The 22,258-nt window shown below is 33.7% G+C and overlaps 1 protein-coding gene and 1 pseudogene across 1 annotated transcript; both read right to left on the bottom strand.

The window, feature by feature from the left end:
* Positions 1-3,447: 3,447 nt before the first annotated feature.
* On the bottom strand, positions 3,448-4,486 carry LOC107030370. The gene is made up of 4 exons (XM_015231668.1): positions 4,444-4,486; positions 4,092-4,364; positions 3,682-4,028; positions 3,448-3,633 (listed from the first exon to the last, which is right to left on the bottom strand). Exons 1-4 carry the CDS (start codon positions 4,484-4,486, stop codon positions 3,448-3,450), a joined length of 849 nt encoding a protein of 282 aa, XP_015087154.1.
* A 12,771-nt stretch (positions 4,487-17,257) lies between these two features.
* Positions 17,258-18,464, bottom strand: LOC107030561 (annotated as a pseudogene).
* Between the last annotated feature and the right edge of the window lie 3,794 nt (positions 18,465-22,258).

The raw sequence follows: 22,258 nt of genomic DNA, 5'->3' as shown, positions 1-22,258 counted from the left end.
AAAGAGTGGAAGATTTTGGTTGAAAATCAAATTGAGAGGAAAATCAAATATCTTCGCACGGACAATGGCTTGGAGTTTTGCAGTGAAGAGTTCAATGATTTCTGCAAGGTTCATGGGATCGCAAGGCATAAGACGGTCAGGCACACACCACAGCAGAATGGAGTTGCCGAGAGAATGAACAGAACTCTTCTTGAGAAGGCTCGTTGTATGCTCTTACAAGCTAAGATGTCCAAAGTATTTTGGGCTGAAGCAGTTCATACTGCTTCTAATATTGTCAATCGATCTCCAGCATCAGTGATTGACTTTAAGACTCAGAATGAGGTCTGGTCAGGTGAACCCTCTAACTATTCATACTTGCGAATATTTGGGTGTCCAACTTATTATCATGTTAATGAAGGTAAGCTTGAACCAAGGGCTAAAAAGGCCATATTCGTAGGGTATGTTGATGGAGTAAAAGGGTACAAACTATGGTGTTTGTCTTTACTCAAATTTGTAGTTAGTAGAGATGTTACCTTTGATGAATCCTCTATACTTGATCCTCGTAAAGTTTCTGTGGAGTTATCTAGAAACGAGAACAACGAGCAGGTGGAGCTACCGGTGGAGCTTACCAAGAAACGGGATCAAGAGACTCAAAGTGATGAGTCAAAAGATGCAGAAGAACTTGCTTCCAATGAACCATACACAATTGCGAAGGGAAGGGACAAAAGGCGGATACGGAAACCGGAACGTCTTATAGAGCAAGAAAATCTGATTGCACAAGCGTTCGTAGCTGCAGAAGAAGAGATTAAGGATCTCGAGCCCTCTTCGTATATTGAAGCAACTTCTTGCAAAGATGCTGCACAATGGCAGTTGGCCATGATGGAAGAGATGGAGTCTCTTCACAGAAATGAGACATGGGTCTTAGTTAAAAGGCCAAAGGGGATGAGGACAGTTGGATGCAAATGGGTCTACAAAAAGAAAGAAGGTATTCCAGAAGTGGAAGCTGCTAGGTTCAAGGCGAGATTGGTTGCAAAGGGTTTCAGTCAGAAGGAGGGAATTGACTACAATGAGATCTTTTCTCCAGTCGTGAAACATAGCTCAATTCGCGTGCTGCTAGCATTGGTTGCACAATTTGATTTAGAGCTTCAACAGCTTGATGTCAAAACTGCTTTTTTACATGGTGATCTAGAAGAGACAATCTATATGGATCAGCCTGAAGGTTTCCTAGCTGAAGGAAAAGAAGACCATGTATGCCAACTGAAGAAGTCTTTGTATGGTTTGAAGCAATCCCCTAGACAGTGGTACAAGAGGTTTGATGCATTCATGACTACACATGGATTTTCGAGGAGTGCATTTGATAGTTGTGTGTATCACAAGAAGATGTCTGGTAACTCTATGATTTATCTTTTGTTGTATGTTGATGATATGCTTATTGCTGCTAACAACATCACAGAGATAAATATTTTGAAGAAACTGTTGAGCAAGGAATTTGACATGAAGGATCTAGGAGTTGCAAAGAAAATCCTTGGAATGGAAATTTCAAGAGAAAATGGTGTTGTACATCTTTCTCAGAAGAGGTACATCCGAAAAGTTCTTGAAAGATTCAATATGGATATGAGCAAGCCTGTAAGTACACCTTTAGCTTCTCATTTCAAGCTTTCAGAGTTACAAATGCCTCAATCTATGGATGAGGTGGAGCATATGTCAAAGGTTCCTTATGCGAGTGCAGTTGGTAGCATTATGTATGCTATGGTATGCACACGTCCAGATATTGCCCAATCTGTAAGTGTAGTAAGCAAGTACATGGCAAATCCAGGAAAAAGGCATTGGGAAGCTGTCAAGTGGATATTGAGATATCTCAAAGGAGCTCCTGATGTTGGCCTAACCTTTCGGAAAAGTGAAGGTATTTCAATTCTCGGTTATGTTGATTCTGACTATGCAGGGGATCTTGATCGAAGGAGGTCCACAACTGGATACATCTTTACTCTCGTTGGCAGTGCCGTTAGTTGGAAATCGACTTTACAGTCGATTGTCGCTTTGTCTACAACAGAGGCAGAATATATGGCAGCAACGGAGGCAGTGAAAGAAGCTATCTGGTTGAAAGGTTTGGTGGCAGAATTGAGTTCAGCTCAGCTTAAATCAATTCTAAAATGTGATAGTCAAAGTGCTATTCATTTGATTAAAAATCAAAGATTTCATGAGCGCACCAAACACATTGATGTCAGATTTCATTTTATTCGAGATGTCGTAGAAAAGGGAGCTATCAAGGTTGAGAAGGTTATCACAGACGATAACGCTGCAGACATGTTGACCAAAATAGTCCCGCTTGCCAAGTTTGCACACTGCAAGGACTTGGCGGGAGTATGCATCAATTGATGCAACTCTAAGAGAACAACTGCTAGGTGGAGCTGGTATGTTCAACAAAGGTTTGATTCTTCTTGTTTCTTACAATGGGATTGCCCAGTAAGCTTAGAAGTTTTGGCCGGAGTTGTTTATACGCATGCTTGGAACACAAACCAAGGTGGAGATTGAAAGAGTTGGTTTTGGTTCTTGTGGAATCAAACTAAATGGAAGATGAATTAATATGAATATTTGGTAGGAAGATAATTAGTACAAAATACAAGTCAAAGATTGTATCTTGGTAGGTGAAAGTTAGGCAAACCATAAAATGGTTTGCTATCTTAACCTTGACAATTTTGACACATAGTGATGTCATGGATGACATCAATAGGATGAATTTATTCCTATAAATAGGTAGCTCTTAATTCATTTTCAAATCATCCTTTCACTTGCCTTCTCACCTTCTAAGGCATTGTGTTCTCTCTCTTGTAGTATTTCACTTATATTCTTTGTATAGTGAAATAAATATTGGTGCAGTTGTTCTTTGGTGGACGTAGGATCATTTTGATCCGAACCACGTTAAATATTGTTGTTCTTCCTTGTTCTTTAGTTTCACGTTTCCGCTAACAGAAAGAAAAGCTGCAGACTGTTGGTAAAGCTTGTAAAGTCCACTATCAGATCTACCAAGTACCAGAGGCTTCCTCAGAGAAGGGCCCTGAAAAGTGCATACATTATTGGTAAATAAGACAGAGTGACCATTAGCTGCAACTAGTTTAGAAATAGAGATAATATTGTGCTGGAAGCTTGAAATGTAAAGGACATTATGAAGTCTAAGATCAGGGAACAAAGCTAGAGACCCAATGTTTGTTACTTTAACTTTGTAACCATTGGGAAGTGAAACAAGATAAGGAATAGGAAGAGTTTGCATATTGAATAAAAGAGACTTATTAGAAGTCATGTGATCCAAAGATCCAGAGTCGATAATCTATATAGTGTTATCCATTTTAGTTAATAAACAGACTTTGGGAGTAACCCCTTCAGCAAGCAATTTACCGGCAAAGTTGGCAGAGCCCAAGAGGTTGGAGGCAGAAGAAGGATCTGTAATGTGAGACTGTTGCAGAAGAAGCATCAATTGAGAGTGTTGCTCTTTAGTAAGTCCAGAATAGCAGACATCTGTTGGTCAAACTGAGAGTCAGAAGAAGAGTCAACCTCAGCATGAGGGAACACTTTCTTTGAACTAGATCCTCTTGTGAACTTGAAAGTTGAAGGGAAGCCATGAAGCCTGTAACATTTATCAATACTATGTCCAGGTTTCTTGCAATATTTGCATAGCAAAGAGGACTGCTAAGGCTCAAAATTAACCTTTGAAGAAATGGTCAGCTTAGATGAACCAGAGTAAGGCTTAGAAGTGGACGCCTCAGCACTAAAAGAAGCAGAACCTGAAGAAAACTGTGATGTGCAAGAGATTTGTCTCCGTTTTTCATCAGCTAGAAGGATGTTGTAAACATTACTCACAGTAGGAATGGGTTTCATCATTAGGATGTTGCTTCTAACTTGTATGTAGGTGTCATTCACTCCCATTAGAAACTGATACACCTTCTGCTCATCTTCACCCTTTTTGTTCCCCCCACATGTGCATATAGTAAGCTGATTACTAGAAACAGAGGCAATCTCATCCCACAGTTGTTTAATCCTATTGAAATAAGAAGCTATATCAGAGGAACCCTGAGAAATATGAGATAATTAATTCTTGAGCTCAAATATCCTAGCACCATCTGCTTTACCATATCTCTCCTTGAGTTCTCCCCAGATGTCCTTGGCTAGTTCAGAATATTCCACACTACGAGCAATGTCCTTGCTAAGTGAATTAGTTAACCAAGATATCACCAAATCATTGTATCGTTGCCACTGTCTAAACAATGGAGAATTTTCAGGAGGCCTATTAGATATTGCTTTGATGAAATCCAATTTGTTACGTACAGACAAAGCCACTAGGATAGTCCTTCTCCAGCTACCGTAACCAGTGCCATCAAAACGAACAGAGACTAAAGACGAACCAAGTACATCAGACGGGTGAACATACAAAGGATGACATGGATGAGTGTAGTCGTCAGGATTAAATACAGTTCGAGATGGAGACACTGATGAAGTATTGGCAGCTCGTCATGAAGAAGAGAAAAACAACGAATAGCAACAATATCCAGAGAAAATGTGCAAATCAGCCACAAAATATTATTATAATGAGATGTTAGTGAAAAAACTTACAAGATAATAAAATTGAAATATTACAATTGAAAATAAAATGAAGAAATTAATCTCTTCAGGCTGAGGCGCGAATATCTCGCTCTCTTTAAGGAGATTCAAGCCCACTGCAGCAAATGTTTTCACCGGTCCAGCAGTAGTCCTCTTTGACTTGTCTCCTCCAGGATACAACAGTCTTCACAAAGTATAACTCAACAACTCTGGACAAGAGTTTAGTTCAAAACTCCACAAAAAAGAACATCTCCCTTCAACTAATAAGAACTCTCTTTTAGACTAACTCTTTAACTCTTTTTTTTCTCTTGTGTTTTGTGTGTGTACCAAACCAAATGAAGACCACCACTATTTATACAACAAGAAGTCTTCCTAGCAATGAATATGAAGATAATGGAGGTAGTAAATAGTGAAGATAATAGCCTTAGGAATTTCATAGGTTACATAGGTTACAATAGGAGTTACATAGGTTACAAAGAGTAATGGAGGAATTAAGAATGAAATAAAGTGATGGACAACCAATGCTAATGAATGATGTAGAAGTTATCCATTCCAATGTTTAATGGAATGTTTTTATCTCACAATGAATTCAACCAATAAAGCCAAAAGTAATGGCATTACATAGCTACCAAGTCAAAGATGAATAGCATGATTAAATTGGTAGTTTAAAACACAAATGCCTACCAATGGTCATTCTTATAACTCCTAAATAAAGCAATTTAATATGTTAAAAATTAATATTAAAATGCTAATAAACTAACAATCCCCCACTCATTTTAATATTAGATAAGAGAGTATATCAGTTGAAGGAAGACTACTATGCATAATGAAGGTGTGCTCTGCATTGAACCTCCACTTAGTGAAACAGTAACTTTTACTCCAGAGTCGTAGTGGTCTCAGATTTGAACTATAACTGCTTAAGGGAAATAAAATATCACTGCTCACACATAATAATCAAGGTGTTGACATGAGCTTTAACATCCAGCACGTTATGGCCATGTGCTATCACGGTTTCATGAGTGCATTTGAGAATAAGCCCCATTCTCATAGGAAGCGACCTACTTCCACACATCACATAGGTGAAATCTGTCGAGAGTGCTCCTGTAAGATTAACACTCCACCCTTACGGGCTACAGATATTCATTAAGAGTTTTATCAACTCAACCTTCACAAACTACAGGAAACAATGCACTCACATCATAGGGAGGGGAAAAAATAGTGCATTTTTCACAACAAGTCATCATATGATTAGTTTTTCCCTTTGAACCTGGTTATAGAATCTCTAGTCCCCGGGTTGGGTTTCCTCATATATGATTCAAGGATTTGTAGGCTTCAATCCCATCCCCCTCGATGTGCTCCAGACCTTTTCTCTTGTTAAGTCCTTCGTAAGAGGATCTGCAAGATTATCACAAGATTTGACATAATCAACATTAATGGTACCATTTGTCAAATACGATCTTACATTACTGTGTTTCCTCCTTATAGGTCTAGATTTACCATTGTAATAACGGTTTTGAACTCTACCAATTGCAGCGGTGCTATCACAATGAATTAAAATAGGAGAAATTGTTTTTCAAAATAAGGAATTTGAAACAATAAATCTCTTAACCAATTCGCTTCCTCACTAGATGAAGCTAAAGCATGGTAGAGTAGTAATTATAGTTTGCTTTTTTGATCTCCAACAAACAGCACCACCACCTAAAGTAAAGACATAATCAGTGGTAGAACAGGAATCACCTGACAAAGTGTCCAATCTGCATCACAAAAGCCTTCAAGTACAGCAGGATATTTTTTATAGAACAAACCACAATTTTTTGTTCCTATTAAATATCTCATAACTCTTGTTATAGCATTCCAATGTTCATTACCTGGCTTGCTTGTAAACCTGCCAAGTACTCCTACAGCATATGCAATATCAGGCCTAGTGCAATCAGTCACATATCTCAAACTTCAGATTATACTAGCATATTCCTTTTAATTTATTACATCATTTTCACTTTCAATGGGAAATAAGTGAACACTTGAATCAAAAGGAGTAGCAACATGCTTGCAGTCATGAAAGTTATATTTTTTCAAAATTTTCTCAACATAATGTGACTGATCAAGGAAAATTCCCTCACATGTTCTTGTTATTTTTATTCCAAGAATAAAATTTGCCTCACCAAGATCTTTCATATCAAAATGGCTTCTAAGAACATTTTTAGCTTCATCAATAACATTCATGTTAGAGCCAAAGATCAACAAATCATCAACATATAGGCAAATGATCACATGTGAATTATTCCAAGACTTATGATATATGCACTTATCACACTCATTTATTTTAAAATCATTTTCAATCATGCAGGAATCAAACTTTTCAAGCCATTGGTTTGGTGCCTGTTTCAAGTCATATAGGGATTTAGTAAGTTTACATACTTTGCTTTCTTGGCCTGCTTCAACAAAACACTCGGGTTGATCCATATAAATTTCTTCATTTAGGTCTCCATTTAGAAAAGCAGTTTTTTTACATCCATTTGATGAATTTTCAAATCAAAAATTGCAGTCATAGCAACTAAAAGTCTAATGGATGTAATTCTTGTTACCGGAGAAAAAGTATCAAAAAATTCTAGGCCTTCTAGTTGTTTAAAACCTTTTGCAACTAGCCTAGCCTTGTATTTATCAATAGAACCATCCGGTTTCAACTTTTTCCTTAAGACCCATTTGCAACCAATTGTTTTACAACCCGGTGGTAAATCAACTAACTTCCAAGTTTTATTAGAAATTAGAGATTCCATTTCATCATTTACAGCCTCTTTCCAAAAAATAGAATCATGTGAAGATAATGCTTCTTTCAAAGTTAGAGGGTCATTTTCAACATTAAACACATAAAAATCAGGACCAAAATCTTTTTCTACTCTAGCTCTTTTACTTCTTCTTAACTCAAAATCACCAACTTCTTTATTTTTCAAAGTTGAAGTAGAAGAACTAGGTAGTGACAAAATATTTTGTTCAATCCTTTGACCCCCACTATTTTTAGTATCAAAAGGAAATTTATTTTCATGAAAAAATAGCATCACCAGATTCTATTACAATATTGTCTTCAAGATTAAAAAATCTATAGGTTGTACTATTTGAAGTATAACCAAGAAAAACACAAGTAGTAACTTTCTTACCCAACTTTGTAATCTTGGGATCCATTAGCCTCACAAAGGCTAGACAACCCAAACTCTTAGATATCCCAAACTTGGCTTGTAACCTTTCTACAATTCAAAAGGTGTCAATTTAGATTTTTTATGAGGCACACGATTCAACACATAACAAGCAGTTAAGATAGCTTCACCCCAAAAATTTAAAGGTGCATGTGACTCAATTAGCATGACATTAGTCAATTCAACCAAAGTTCTATTTTTCCTTTCTGCTACTCCATTAGACGAAGAAGAGTAAGGAGGAGTAGTTTCATGAATTATTCCCAATGATCTAACAAAAGAATTAAATTCATTTGATTCATATTCACGGCCTCTATCACTTCTATTTCTTTTTATTTTTCTTCCAACTGATTTTCAACCTCATTAAGATAAGTTCTGAAATTTTCAAAAGCATCACTTTTATTTTTCTTCAAGTAAACATATGTAAAATTAGAAAAATCATCAATGAAAGTGATAAAATATCTATTACCTCCACGAGTTAGAATTCCACCAAGTTCAGAAATATCAGTATGAACTAATTCTAACAAATCAGTTTTTCTTTCAACTTGAAAATGAGGCCTTTTAGTGATCTTGGATTTACTACAAGCCTCACACTTTTCAAAATTCTTTTTAACCATTGGGATTAATCCTAAACTACTCATGATTTCAACATAACGATCATTAATATAACACAAACGAGCATGCAAAAAATTAGTAGAAGAAAGCATATAAACAAAAGTAGAAGTTTTATTCATTTCAACATTCAACTTAAACATCCCATCACATGCATACCCCTTCCCTACAAAAATACCTTTCTTCACTATTACATATTGATCAGATTCAATAATCTGTTTAAAGCCTGCTTTATTAAGAAGAAAACTAGACATCAAATTTTTTCTCATAGAAGGAGTATAAAATACATCTTTCAATGTTAATATCCTTCCAGAAGTAAAACACAATTCAACATCTCCCTTTCCAAGCACTTGAGTAGTGTGAGCATCACCAAGCATGATGGTTTTGGGCTCCTCAAAATGAGTATATTTTTTAAACCAGTCTTTGTCATAACAGACATGACGGTTTGCACCAGAATCAGCCCACCATCCATCAACATTCTCAACCATGTTTATGTCGGTAATCACCGCCACAAAAGCTTCTTCGGTAATGTTTGCCTGAGGGTTAGGACCACGTTTCCGGAATCTGCAAAATCGAGCAGTATGCCCACTCTTGCCACAAACAAAGCATGGTTCCTTTTCTTGAACTTGTTGATTTTGTGCTTGGTGATTTTCACCATTATTTTTCTTGGGAGGTCTACCATTATTTTTCTTGATTTTTTTCTTCTAAGACTTTAAAGAAGTATTTTTGTGAGTTTTAGGAGTAGCATTATTCGAAGTAATTAAATTTACCTTCGATGTAATGTTGTTCTCTTCTGTTTGTAAAAGTGCATCTTGGCCCCTTGCTTCTTCTTCCATGCGGATTTTCATTATCAAGGTTTCAAGAGAGGTTTCCTTTTGTTTGTGGTGCATAGTTTTTTAAAATTCCTTCCAAGAAGGTGGAAGTTTATCCACTATGCCACAAACAATAAGGTTATCTCCAATTTTAACCTCTTCGGACCTAAGCTCTCCAACAATCATGATGAAGTCTTGAGCTTGATCTACCACTGATTTGTTGTCCACCATTTGGAAAAGAAAAAATCTACTAGCTGCATATTTTTCGCTCCAGCCTCTTTGGTATCATACTTACTCTGCGATGCCTTCCAAATTTTCTTTGCACTAGAGTAAGTTCTATCATAATAATCATAAAAATTATCAGATAGACAATTAAGAATAAAATACCGACACTTATAGGAATCACCATCGTACTTTTCAACTTTCTCTAGATGAGAAATAGTTTCATCATCATTCATAGTGGTGATGTCTTCTTTATTTATATTCTTCTCAGTTAATACATAAGAAACATTGAGAAGACTTAAGTAGAAAAGTACTTCACCCTTCCATCTCTTGAAATGGTTACCATTGAACCGAAATGGCTTGTTAAGATCTCCCATCTTGACATCCGCGGTTTTTTTAATTGTAGCCATCTTTGAATCTCCTTAAAATTGTTAGTGAAAAAACTTACAAGATAATAAAATTGAAATATTACAATTGAAAATAAAATGAAGAAATTAATCTCTTCAGGCTGAGGCGGAGATATCTCGCTCTCTTTAAGGAGATTCAAGCCCACTGCAGCAAATGTTTTCACCAGTCCAGCAGTAGTCCTCTTTGACTTGTCCCCTCCAGGATACAACAGTCTTCACAAAGTATAACTCAACAACTCTGGACAAGAGTTGAGTTCAAAGCTCCACAAAAAAGAACACCTCCCTTCAACTAATAAGAACTCTCTTTTAGACTAACTCTTTCACTCTTTGTTTTCTCTTGTGTTTGGTGTGTGTACCAAACCAAATGAAGACCACCACTATTTATACAACAAGAAGTCTTCCTAGCAATGAATAGGAAGATAATGGAACACCTCAATAGTGAAGATAATGGCCTTATGAGTTTCATAGGTTACATAGGTTACAATAGGAGTTACATAGGTTACAAAGAGTAATGGAGGAATTAAGAATGAAATAAAGTGATGGACAACCAATGCTAATGGATGATGTAGAAGTTATCCATTCCAATGTTTATTGGAATGTTTTTATCTCACAATGAATTCAACCAATAAAGCCAAAAGTAATGGCATTACATGGCTACCAAGTCAAAGATGAATAGCATGATTAATTTGGTAGTTTAAAACACAAATGTCTACCAATGGTCATTCTTATAACTCCAAATAAAGCAATTTAATATGTTAAATATTAATATTAAAATGCGAATAACCTAACATGAGACGTAAGCAATCAACAGTGAGGAGAAGAGGAGAAAACTAGTGGAAACGATGTTACCAAGGATAAATGAGACAACGCCGATATACTTATCGGAATCCTAGAACGTCAAATCGCGAGCAGAAAAACTCAAAACGGAATGTCGAGGGTAACATTGCCGGCAAGGTAATCCATAGATCTACCATGATCGATGCTCTGATACCATGTTAACACACTAAATTGAAGCAGAAAATTGAAGAACGATGAGAAAGGAAGACGAAATAAAAGAGAGAAATCTCTCAATACATTGATCAAAAAATATCTCATATGTCTCAACCGCCTCATACAGAAGATGGGCCCAACTGTTTTTTACTAAACTAGTCCAAGTCAAACTAAACAAAAATATAAAAATGTAATTACGATTATGATGATAACCAAGATATTAAATCAGCTCACATCTAGTGCACGAGTATTAGTATCTCTAACAATTACTTTTATCACATAATCTATATTTTATAAGATTAATAAACAACATATACTAACAATTATATGCATGGAATTATATTGGGGTACTATAAAGTTTTTAAAACATTTTGTAGAGTTAATCCCTCAAAACCTTCCTAAACTATTTATTCTTATTAAATGTGATACTNGTCCCCCCCCCCCCCCACCCCTCCACACACACTATGACAATAATATATCAGTATCATTGGTAAATGAGTAATTGCTAAATAAGAAACATTAATGATACAAATACAGTATATGTATGCTGATTTAGTATCAGTTAAGCGAATTTATTAGTCTTATTGATATCAATATATAATATAGTTGAGTGAAAATTATATCAGCCTTAAAGAATAAGGGGGTATGGGCTGTACTTTTATTTTTGTAAAAATTTAAGGAATCCCATAGTGTAATTCAATAATTACATTCTGTCCCGACAAATTTAGTATTTACAAAAAAATCCCTTAAATTTGTTGAGCCGTGATACTTTAGACTCTGATATATGATAATTTTAAACTGTTGAGAAAAAAAAGGGAAAAACGGTACAGTTAATGTTGTTAATAAAACAGCTAAATTTACGGTAACATATCATTAATCAGCATAAAATCAGCACTTAATTGGACATTAATTTCAAATTTTGAAAAGATTATATCATCTATTTTGAAAACAATTTTTTTGAACAATCTGTTAAATTTCGAACTACAGTAATTTTATTGTTGTTACAGTGGATTTTTCAAGATGAATACTTCGATTTTGATGAGACATTCCGGAATTTGGGTGAACAAATTGCAGAATGAAAGTTACAAAATCGACGGAATCGTTGTTGGAGATTCAATTTCGTATCTAATACATGTATCAGAAACATCGACTAAACAATATACACACTGATTCTATATGTATCATCAAGTACAGTTGATGACGCATTTATTAAACTTAGTGAATGATACATTATAACAATTTTCAAAACATGTATCAGTACATCAACTAAACAACTAATACCTTACTGATACATGATATCAGTTTTCAGGAATTCATACTACATGCAAAACATGTGATACATATCTACTACATGTATCAGTGAATTGACTAAACACTGTACACACTGATTCTATATGTATCATCAAGCACAGTTGATGACGCATTTACTAAACTTATTGAATGATACATTATAACAATTTTCAAAACTTCATGATACATATAAAATATTATGATACACAACAAATTCATGTATCAATTCACCATCTAAAACACTATACACACTTATTCAAATGTATCGGCAATCACACTAGATTCCTTAAAATTTTTACTAATTTCAACAACAGTTTTAAGTACCAAAATACTAACCCGAGACAATGTAGGCCTAACAACAATGTTTGCTGCTTCTTTTTTCTTTTTTTGTTGTATTTGACAACCTTTGATTTTGATGTTTCGCCAGAGTCTTTGTTTGAATTCTTCTGAAGATTCATAGGATCATGCAAAGACTTTTTCCTATTTTCTTTCCAATTTTCATCGTCGGAATCATATATCCTTCTATTAATTAACGGATCCATTACTATGATGTAATAGAACAATTAACAAAAACAAAAAAGAGAAGAAAAGACGAACTGATGATGGATTAATAATAAAAAGATGCTGGGTTAAGACGATTACAGATTAAGAAGAAAAAGATGATGGATTAAGAATAAAAAGAAAAAAACAATAAATTCTGCTGGGTTAAGAAGAAGGAAGATGATTATGGAAAAAAAAGGAAGTGAAACTTGATGGAGTAAGAAAAACGGGAGAAGTTAAGAGTTGTCCTGATTTTTGAAATTTGAAATTTTTTGAATTTTGAAATTCAAAATTTCAAAATTAGTTCTTTTATTTAAAATTAATTAAAATTAATAATTCAAAATAAAAAAACTGATTTAAGAGGTTGAGTGTTTAAATGGAGAAAATTCAAAATCCAAAAACTGATTTAAAAGGTTGAGTATTTTAATGGAGAAAAAATAGGCACTAAAATGGGTAATTGTGTATTATAAGAGAGAGAATGTAATGTATCTATAAACTTACACTAAAATTAAAAAAAAGGGAATTATGTAATATTTTAAAAAAGAAGGGAAAATTAGAGAATATAAAACTTATAATTGTGTATTTAAGTTATTTTTCCTTTATTTTTTTATTTTTTTAGAGAATGAGTATTTCTTAAATTATATTTTGAATCAGAATGTAAACATATAATTATTTTGAGTTTTATAACCATTTTACTGATTACATTGTCCATATATACGGCCAGACTCGGTACATTCTTCTTTACATTTTTTATTTATTTATAGTGCATATATATAGTTTATGATTTATCTATTTAAATTGCACTACTAGGACAAAGACATGCAAGAAAAAATGGAAAGGGTCCCAAATTACAGACTGAAGATGTCTTCAAAAATAATAAAATTCTATTGCCAATAACGATCTGTTAATGTCAACAAAAAAAAAGTATGTTGGAGGATTTTGTAAAGGAAATCCACACCTTAAATTGCATTGTCCACTAATTTACTTTTTCTGTTCTAATTTATGTGATATTTTACATTTTTTGAAAATCAAAGAAAATAAATTTAACTCGAAACATACTTTTTTTTACATTAACAGATCATTATTTTAAAGTTAGATATAAAATATATCAAACATATATATTTAAGTCCCGCAATCGGGGACATGTTATGCAAATGTTGAACTAAAACATTATTGAAAAATATTAAAGAAATTTAAGAGAAATAAATTAAGTAAATTCTATTGCAATGTCACAGAATCTAGTCCTTCCATTTAAATGATTTGTACCACTAACGTCAGTACACGTCCATTATAATTTAATAGTGTTATTCATAGAGTGTGTAAAGGTAAATTCATGAAAAATTAAATTACAGGGAAGATATATATAGAATGACAAGGTTGTTCAATGTCATTTTCAAGACGGAGGAGATGTCAAAAGCATGGTGATAGCGTACAATGATTTTCTTTTACGAGAACTAAGGTGATATTTAAAATTGTAATAATTATAGAGATATCAAGCTGTTAAGTCACATAGTGATGGTAGAAATGAGGATGATGAGGCATGTATCTATTTTTCAAAATCAATTCAAATTCATGCAAGAAAATTGAAGTAAAAAAATAATTTATCTCGCGTCCAGCACAAAAAATACACGAGCACTATGTAGGCAATATAGGCCGATCGACAAAAAATTAAGAAATGTGTAGTATTAAAATGTTAATTGTATTAATAAAAAAATTAATAACTATAAATAGGCCAATTTAATTTGAAAAATTTTATTTTGTATTTGTGTATGAATACACTTGTATTTCGAATACAATTGATACACAATAAATAAAAAATATAATGCAAAATAAATATAAAATTTAATTCGATGTATTTTAAGTACAATTGATACAAAATAAATACAGAATATAATGCAAAATACATAAAAATTACAATCCTCTCTCCTCCCTCTCTCGATCTTCTTCGCTTTTGATCTACTCCTTCTCTTGGTCTTGCTCCCCTCCCTCTCTCGGTCTCGGTCGCCTCTCTCCTTCCTTTCTCTCGATCTCCCTCACCTTTCTCCTCCTTCTCTCAATCTCGTTCGTCTGTCTTCTTTTAATATGTATTTATTTGGACACAAATCAGTTTGTATTTATATATTTTTCTCCAAAATCCGTGAAAAATACACTTTCTCCTCTCAATCTCCCATATCTCACTCTCCTCTTTTCTCCCCCTCCTAACATTTTGTTATTATTCGTAATTAAACAAATTATAGCTATAAAATGCTTATATTAGCTATTTTTGAAAGATTCTCTAAGATTATCATAGTTGGGCCTATATGGCCCGTTTGGAAATTGAAGAGAGATGGAGTCCAATGGACTCATCCAGAAGATTTATGCAAAGAAAACAGAAAGGTAAGAATTAGTACTTTTTCAACGAGAGGTTAATTAAAGGGAAATAAACTAATTAATTTGAGAACTTCAGATTTAAGTTGGCTCGCACGACAAATATCATCAGCCTATCTTACAATTACACTAGAAAGCAGCAAATAATATTCCGGTTATGAATACATTACTTGATATTCTGATATATCATATTTCGGTTTTAAATACATAACTCAATGTTTCGCTACATTATTTTTCGATTTCAAATATGTCACTCAACATCTCGATACATTATGTATAGTGATGTATCTGACCAATACATTACGTAAAGTAATGTATTATGTTTTGATACATCGTGTATTGTAATGTATCCGACCGATATAACACGCAAAATTATGTATTAAGTTCTGGTACATCGCATAGTGGTATATCCGATTGATATATCGCCTAAAGTGATGTATTTGATTATTACATTGCTTAAATTGATGTATCCAATCATTACATCGCTTAAAGTGATGTATCTGAGCAAAGGCGACTCTATGCTTTGTAAAATAAAGCTTATGCCTTAGCCCCAAATTTTTATCAAGGTTAAATTTGTGTTAAAATTTTAATAGGAAAAATGATTATTTATGATTAAAAGTATAATATTTTAAAAATATATTGTTTTACTCACTTTAACATTTTTTGTACTTCGTTAAAAATAATAATTAATAATGAAAAGTGTTGAATAAGGTGAATTACAAATTGTTATTTATTTGTTTTTAAATTTTAGCTTCAAGCATTACAACAAGCATATTAAAATGAGGTATACCAAGTCATCAACTTTATGAGATTCTATGGTTCTAACTCTTATCTTTATTCAATATTTGTCAACTTATTATAGAAATAAAATTTTAAATAAATATGTATACAAAGTTTATTTATATTTTAGGCTTCAAATTGAAATTTCATTTTAGGCCCAAACTACATTAAAAGGAAATAATATAAATTTTTATAATTTTCAAATAATAGAAATTTTTATAAAATATAGTAAAATAAATTGTGCAGTTTAGATAATTTTTCATAATATTATCATCATAATTTATCCATAAAAATAAACTAATTTTTACAACATTTTAATCACTAAATTAAAATTTTAATTTGTGTCAAAAATTGACTCTCTTTATATTATAAAACTAAAATTTAACTTTTATATATAATATAATTTTTTTATAAAAAAAAATTATTAATTCTTTATACCAAAATAAAATTGACTGCAAACGATAATTATACATCCGCTGAAAATCAAAATTGAAAAATTGTACAGATTCCATTGCTCGAAACATTTGGACAAGGGTGCCTCATCCATCTAAAGAGATGATATATCGATAGCAAAGGACCATAGCCCTAGGGAGTTTGTTGTAGCCACATGAAAAACTTTATTATTTTATGAGTTTTGGAGAAAGTATTATTTTTATTTAAAAAAAAATAGACATGCCATCAATGATTTTAAAATTAAGCATGTGGACTGATTTTGTCATAAAGGAATCTAGTAAATGTATCAAATAGTTTTATATAAGTGTATTTTAGATTCCAATTCTCATTTTTCAAGATGTGATGCATTGCTTTCTTTAATAATAGTTATTTATTATATTATTTGTTTATGTTTTTAATTATATTTATCTATTTCATAAAATTAACAATAATTTTTATGTTTATTTTTTTATTTATTTTATTATTAATTATAATTATTTTTCTATTATATTTTTTAAAATATCATATTTTATTATATTCAAAATGTAATATAATTAAATTATTCTTTATTTATAAAGTCTTAACAATTGTATAAATACAATCACGAATAAGTATTATAAAACAGTGGAAGTATTATATTTAGGTCTTTTTAGGTAAGTATGGTGCTTCATTCATAGAAATTCATTTGTCTATTCATAAATTTATATATGTCTAATCACTAAAACATTTACCCACATTCCAAGGGATTCCTAAGTGGAAAAGGATTTGATTAATGCGTAAGCACCTAACATTTTTTTCAAATCAAATTTGAAATTTTATATCATTTAAATGTGTTTAAATAATTAGTTTTAGGTGTAAATTAGTTACTTTGATTTTTATAATAAAGTCTCGATTTGAAAACTACAAAGATAGAGTCACATCTTCGAATAAGTTTATTTTCATTTTTTTCAAGAGAAAATAAAATTTGCAAACAGAAAATGCATATATAATTTAACTTTGACTTTAACCCTTCAACTTTGAGTATATATATAGACTTTTAAATTTCTATAAAATGAACAAGTAGACAGACACGTCTTACATGACAATTGACATATTTCAGGTAATCCACCGTGTCCATGTGAGATGCAAATTGTCACGTACGATGCTATTCATTACACATTCTGCACTTTTATTTCCCAAATGCTACTTATAAAGCCAAAAACACCTTATAACAAATCAATCTTCCCTTGCGCATTGCATAATGTTGCATCTATTTTTTTATTTCTCACATAATCATGATTCAATTTTACAATGTTTGCTATCATACAAGTGCAGCAGAGTGGTCTTAGTATACATAAAACTGTCTCAAAGCTGGGACAGTAGCTCAACAAGATCTTCGCGCGGCGTGCATACAGCCTTCAAAGGCTTGTTCTGCATACTCATTCTAGCATGATAACTTGTTTCCAAAATTTCCTCTTCCTCAATTTGCCATTCAAAGCATTGAATAAGAGCACCTAACGCCAGCGAAACAGCTCGTCATCCCATATCAGTACCAGGACATGCTCTTCTCCCCATTCCAAATGGTTCAAGTTTGTAATTAAACCTTTCTGTTTCCCCTTTTGTAGCCTCAAATCTCTCTGGTTTGAACTTTTCAGGATCATCCCATACTTTGGGATCACGGTGAACCGCCCAAGCGTTGATAAGAAGCATTGTATGTTTTGGTACATCATATCCTCCCACAGTACAATCTTCAGTTGAATAATGAGGTAATAGAAGTGGTACTGGAGGGTATAATCTCATTGTCTCATTGACAACGCAACGTAAATATGGAAGCTTCATGAGATCAGATTCGCATACTAAACGTTTGTTCCCAACTTTGTTGTCAATATCAGCTCTTAGCTTATGCAATACCTCAGGATGAGCTAATAGAAGCCTCATTACCCATTGGATTATCATTGTCGAGGTTTCTGTTCCTGCAACAAAAACAATCTGCATTTTAACAAATGCAGCTATCAACATATCTACGTTCTGTTGGATAATACTACTAGTCATGTTCAAACTGCAAAAGCAAGTGCTCATGTTTGTACATCGAAAAATGATAGACAAAGTTTATAAAACAAGAGGCTTTGCTCCTACTCTGATTATGCCAAATATCTATCCTATATTGTAAGGCCGAGAAAACTAGAGATAACACGAAGTTCATCCACATAAAGCACTTTCATCAGAAAATATATATCGTATAGAATGAGGACTACATGATAATCTATGTTGCATACTTACTTTGGACGGGTTGCTCATGTGGACTAATTTGATCTAGTTAAGAGAAAAAGATAAGGAGAGTTCAAGTCGAAAATTTCAACACCTCTTATGGTAACCTAGCCCTTCTTCCTTTCTAATTCTCTAACAACACACACACACAATACTTTTAGTTTGTGGATTGAAAACTTTGTTTCCTAGTGATTCAAAGTTGTACTCAGGGTAGCAAGACCACGATTCTTCCGTTATATTAAGGTACATATCCGTTGTTTTTGCTCCTTGTTTATCGATCTAACAATCAGCTCAGATAAAATGCACATGGAATTCAAGTACTTGAAAGTGACAGACAACAGAGAAAAGATATAAACCATTCAATTTGGACCCTCTTTTATCAACAATTGAAACTCTAACCCTTTATTATCCAAAGTCAACATAGATAACCAAATGGAACAAACCTTTAAGCAATCACATCTAAATTAAACAAAGTTTGGAATACGAACCAGCATAATACTTTTGATGATATGGTCAGTGTTGTGACGAAAAAGATGAAACCGAAAATCTAACAATAAAGAACACCAAGGTTAACGTGGAAAAACCCTTCAAACCGAAGGTAAACACCACGGGATCGACAAAATCCGAATTGCTTCACTATACCAATAAGAGGGTTACAAATATTCTTCTAATGGCTACACAACAAGTGCCAAAAGAGAACAAACAATAGCTACACCAACAAAAGATAAATAGAAAGAAACACCACCCAAACCCAGCTTCTGTTCGGGACCTAAAACAGGATCTTTCTGACCTCTGAATCCGATCTCCACCGTTCAAATCAACCACCAAGATGTCAGGAACACTCAGTCCAAATTCAGCCTGATCCAACGGTTAGTTAATCGGGAAACACGATCTGAACGTTGCTGGTCGGAGAAAAGACTGCAGCAAAAGAATCCTTTTCTTTCTCTCTTTTTCTCTTGTTGAAAGCTCTCTCAAAAACCTCTCTTATGTTTTAATGTCTTTCAAAGACAATACCAATGAGCAATTAATTATTCTCTCAAAACCATCCTCTATTTATAGAGTTGTGCTTTTCCTTATAAAGCCAAAACCAACTACAAATAGGATTACTATTCCAATCCTTTTCCTAATAGAATTGGAAACCAATTAAGGAGAATAATTCCAATCCTTTTCCAAGTAGGATTAGGCCATGGGCCTTTGGCTGGAACATGGGCAATAGCCCAACAAACTCCCCCTCCAGCCAAGGGGCCAAATGGACTTCAAGTGGAGGAACTTTTGACAGGCTTCTACGTGCCACACTGTTACAAAACTCATGATTGTCTATGATGAGTTCTTTCCACTTATCTCTATGAGTATCTAACATGACTTCATCATAACCTTCAAGTTCTCCCATATTAGTCAATAGAATATACTCATCATGAGAATAACGTGTTGAGCTTCGCTTCTCTCTAGTAGATCTTCTACAAGAGGTTTCTGGAGCATCCGAAGCGGTCATCCCAACATGAGTTGGTTGATTATCAACCACAACATCATCAGTAGGAACAATGATATGTTCTACACTCTCATCATTATCTTGATCATTACCTTGGGTTCCCTCATGTGCAAAAGATGTATCAATAATAGGAATTGGATCAACATCAACTAAGCTCTCATCAGTATGAGAATCTAGTTTCTCAGTCTTGTCAATATCTTCAATAGTTTGATCTTCAAAGAACACAACATCACGACTTCTAATGAGTTTCTTATCAATTGGATCATAAAATCGATATCCAAACTCATCTTGACCATAACCAATGAAGATACATTGCTTAGTTTTAACATCCAATTTTGACCTCTCATCTTTTGGAACATGCACACAAGCTTTACACCCAAACACTTTCAAGTGATCATAAGAAACATCCTTATCAAACCAAACTCTGTTTGGAACGTCACCATCCAAAGCAACAACAGGAGACAAATTGATAACATAAGCAACAGTGTTAAGTGCTTCAGCCCAAAAAGAATTTGGAAGTTTAGCCTCTGAAAGCACACATCTAACTCTCTCAACTAAAGTTCTGTTCATCCTCTCTGCCAAACCATTTAATTGAGGAGTCTTTGGAGGAGTCTTCTGATGACGTATTCCTTGCGATTTGCAGTAGTTATCAAAGGGACCAATATACTCACCACCATTATCAGTGCGAATACATTTTAATTTCTTTCCCGTTTGTCTCTCAGATAAGGCTTGAAACTGTTTAAACACATCAAGCACTTGATCTTTGGATTTTAAAGGATATACCCAAATCTTGCGAGAATGATCATCAATGAAAGTAGCAAAGTAAAGTGCACCACCTTTTGACTTCACTTTGAAAGGACCACACAAATCTGAGTGTACTAGCTCCAATAGCTCAGACTTTCTTGAAGGAGAATGANCCGAAGCGGTCATCCCAACATGAGTTGGTTGATTATCAACCACAACATCATCAGTAGGAACAATGATATGTTCTACACTCTCATCATTATCTTGATCATTACCTTGGGTTCCCTCATATGCAGAAGATGTATCAATAATAGGAATTGGATCAACATCAACTAAGCTCTCATCAGTATGAGAATCTAGTTTCTCAGTCTTGTCAATATCTTCAATAGTTTTATCTTCAAATAACACAACATCATGACTTCTAATNCCATTGCACAAGTCATTATGATAGCCATCATCATCTAGTTGTCCTACAGAGATCAAATTTATTGGAATGTCTGGATAATGCTTGACATTCTGAAGGACCAACGTTGAACCAGTATTGGTTTTCAAACAAACAGTGCCAACACCAAACACCTTAACTTCACCAGCATTACCCATCTCTAACACCTCAGAGTTAATAGAAGTATAAGATGAAAAGAAGTCTTTTCTTGGTGTGACATGTGATGTGGCTCCAGAATCTACTATCCAACTTGTATCTTGAAATACAAAATTGATGACGTCTTTATCACAAGCGAAAAGAAGGTCATCTTGGACAACAACAACAACATTATTTTCATTGTTTTCTTCCTTCTTCCCTTCTTTAAGATCTTGCTTCAATTGTTTACAAAATCTTTTAATATGTCCCTTCTTTCCACAATGATAACATATAATATTTGGATTCTTGAATTTTGACTTGCTTCTACTTTTACCTGTACTCCTCGGATCTCTTGTCTTATGTCTCCCTCGATCTTCTGTATATAGAACATCTGAATGTGAAGATGTGTCTTGAGATTTTCTTCTAACCTCTTAATTCAACACACCACTCTTTGCATATTCAATAGTCACCTTTCCACCAGTGCCAGAATTTGTTAAAGAAACACGAAGAGTTTCCCAAGAATCTGGTAGAGTATTAAGAAGCCAAAGTCCTTGTATTTCATCATCAAAATTTACACCCATTCCTGATAGCTGATCAAGAATACCCTGAAAATCATTTATATGATCAAGAATAGGACTGCCCTCCTTGTATTTAAAGGTCATCAATTGCTTTAACAAGAACAACCTGTTATTGCCAGTTTTTGAAGCGTAAAGCGTCTCCAACTTTTCCCACAATGTTCTAGCATGTGTCTCATTCACAATATGGTTGCGAACATTATATTCAACCGATTGTCTTATATATCCACATACTTGTTGGTGCTCAAATTCCCAATTTTCATCGGTCACATTCTCGGGTTTATGAGCAGAAAAAACCGTAAGATGCATCTTTTTCACGAACAATAGATCTTTCATCTTGCTTTTCCATATATTGTAGTTTCTTCCGTTCAGACATACCATCTTGCTCATATTCCCCTCCATATAGATAACCTT

Source organism: Solanum pennellii, chromosome 9 (assembly GCF_001406875.1).
Source record: "Solanum pennellii chromosome 9, SPENNV200".
NCBI classification, from domain to species: Eukaryota; Viridiplantae; Streptophyta; class Magnoliopsida; order Solanales; family Solanaceae; genus Solanum; species Solanum pennellii.
This window is presented reverse-complemented; position numbering and strand designations above follow the sequence as displayed.

Bases quoted from the DNA above. Each gene is read 5' to 3' on its own strand.
- LOC107030370 (XM_015231668.1), bottom strand. From the start codon at position 4,486: ATGACGAGCTGCCAATACTTCATCAGTGTCTCCATCTCGAACT. The intron at 4,365-4,443 runs GTATTTAATCCT...GTTCGTCTTTAG, and splicing joins CAGTGTCTCCATCTCGAACT to TCTCTGTTCGTTTTGATGGC. The intron at 3,634-3,681 runs GTTAATTTTGAG...AAATATTGCAAG, and splicing joins AGCTGACCATTTCTTCAAAG to AAACCTGGACATAGTATTGA.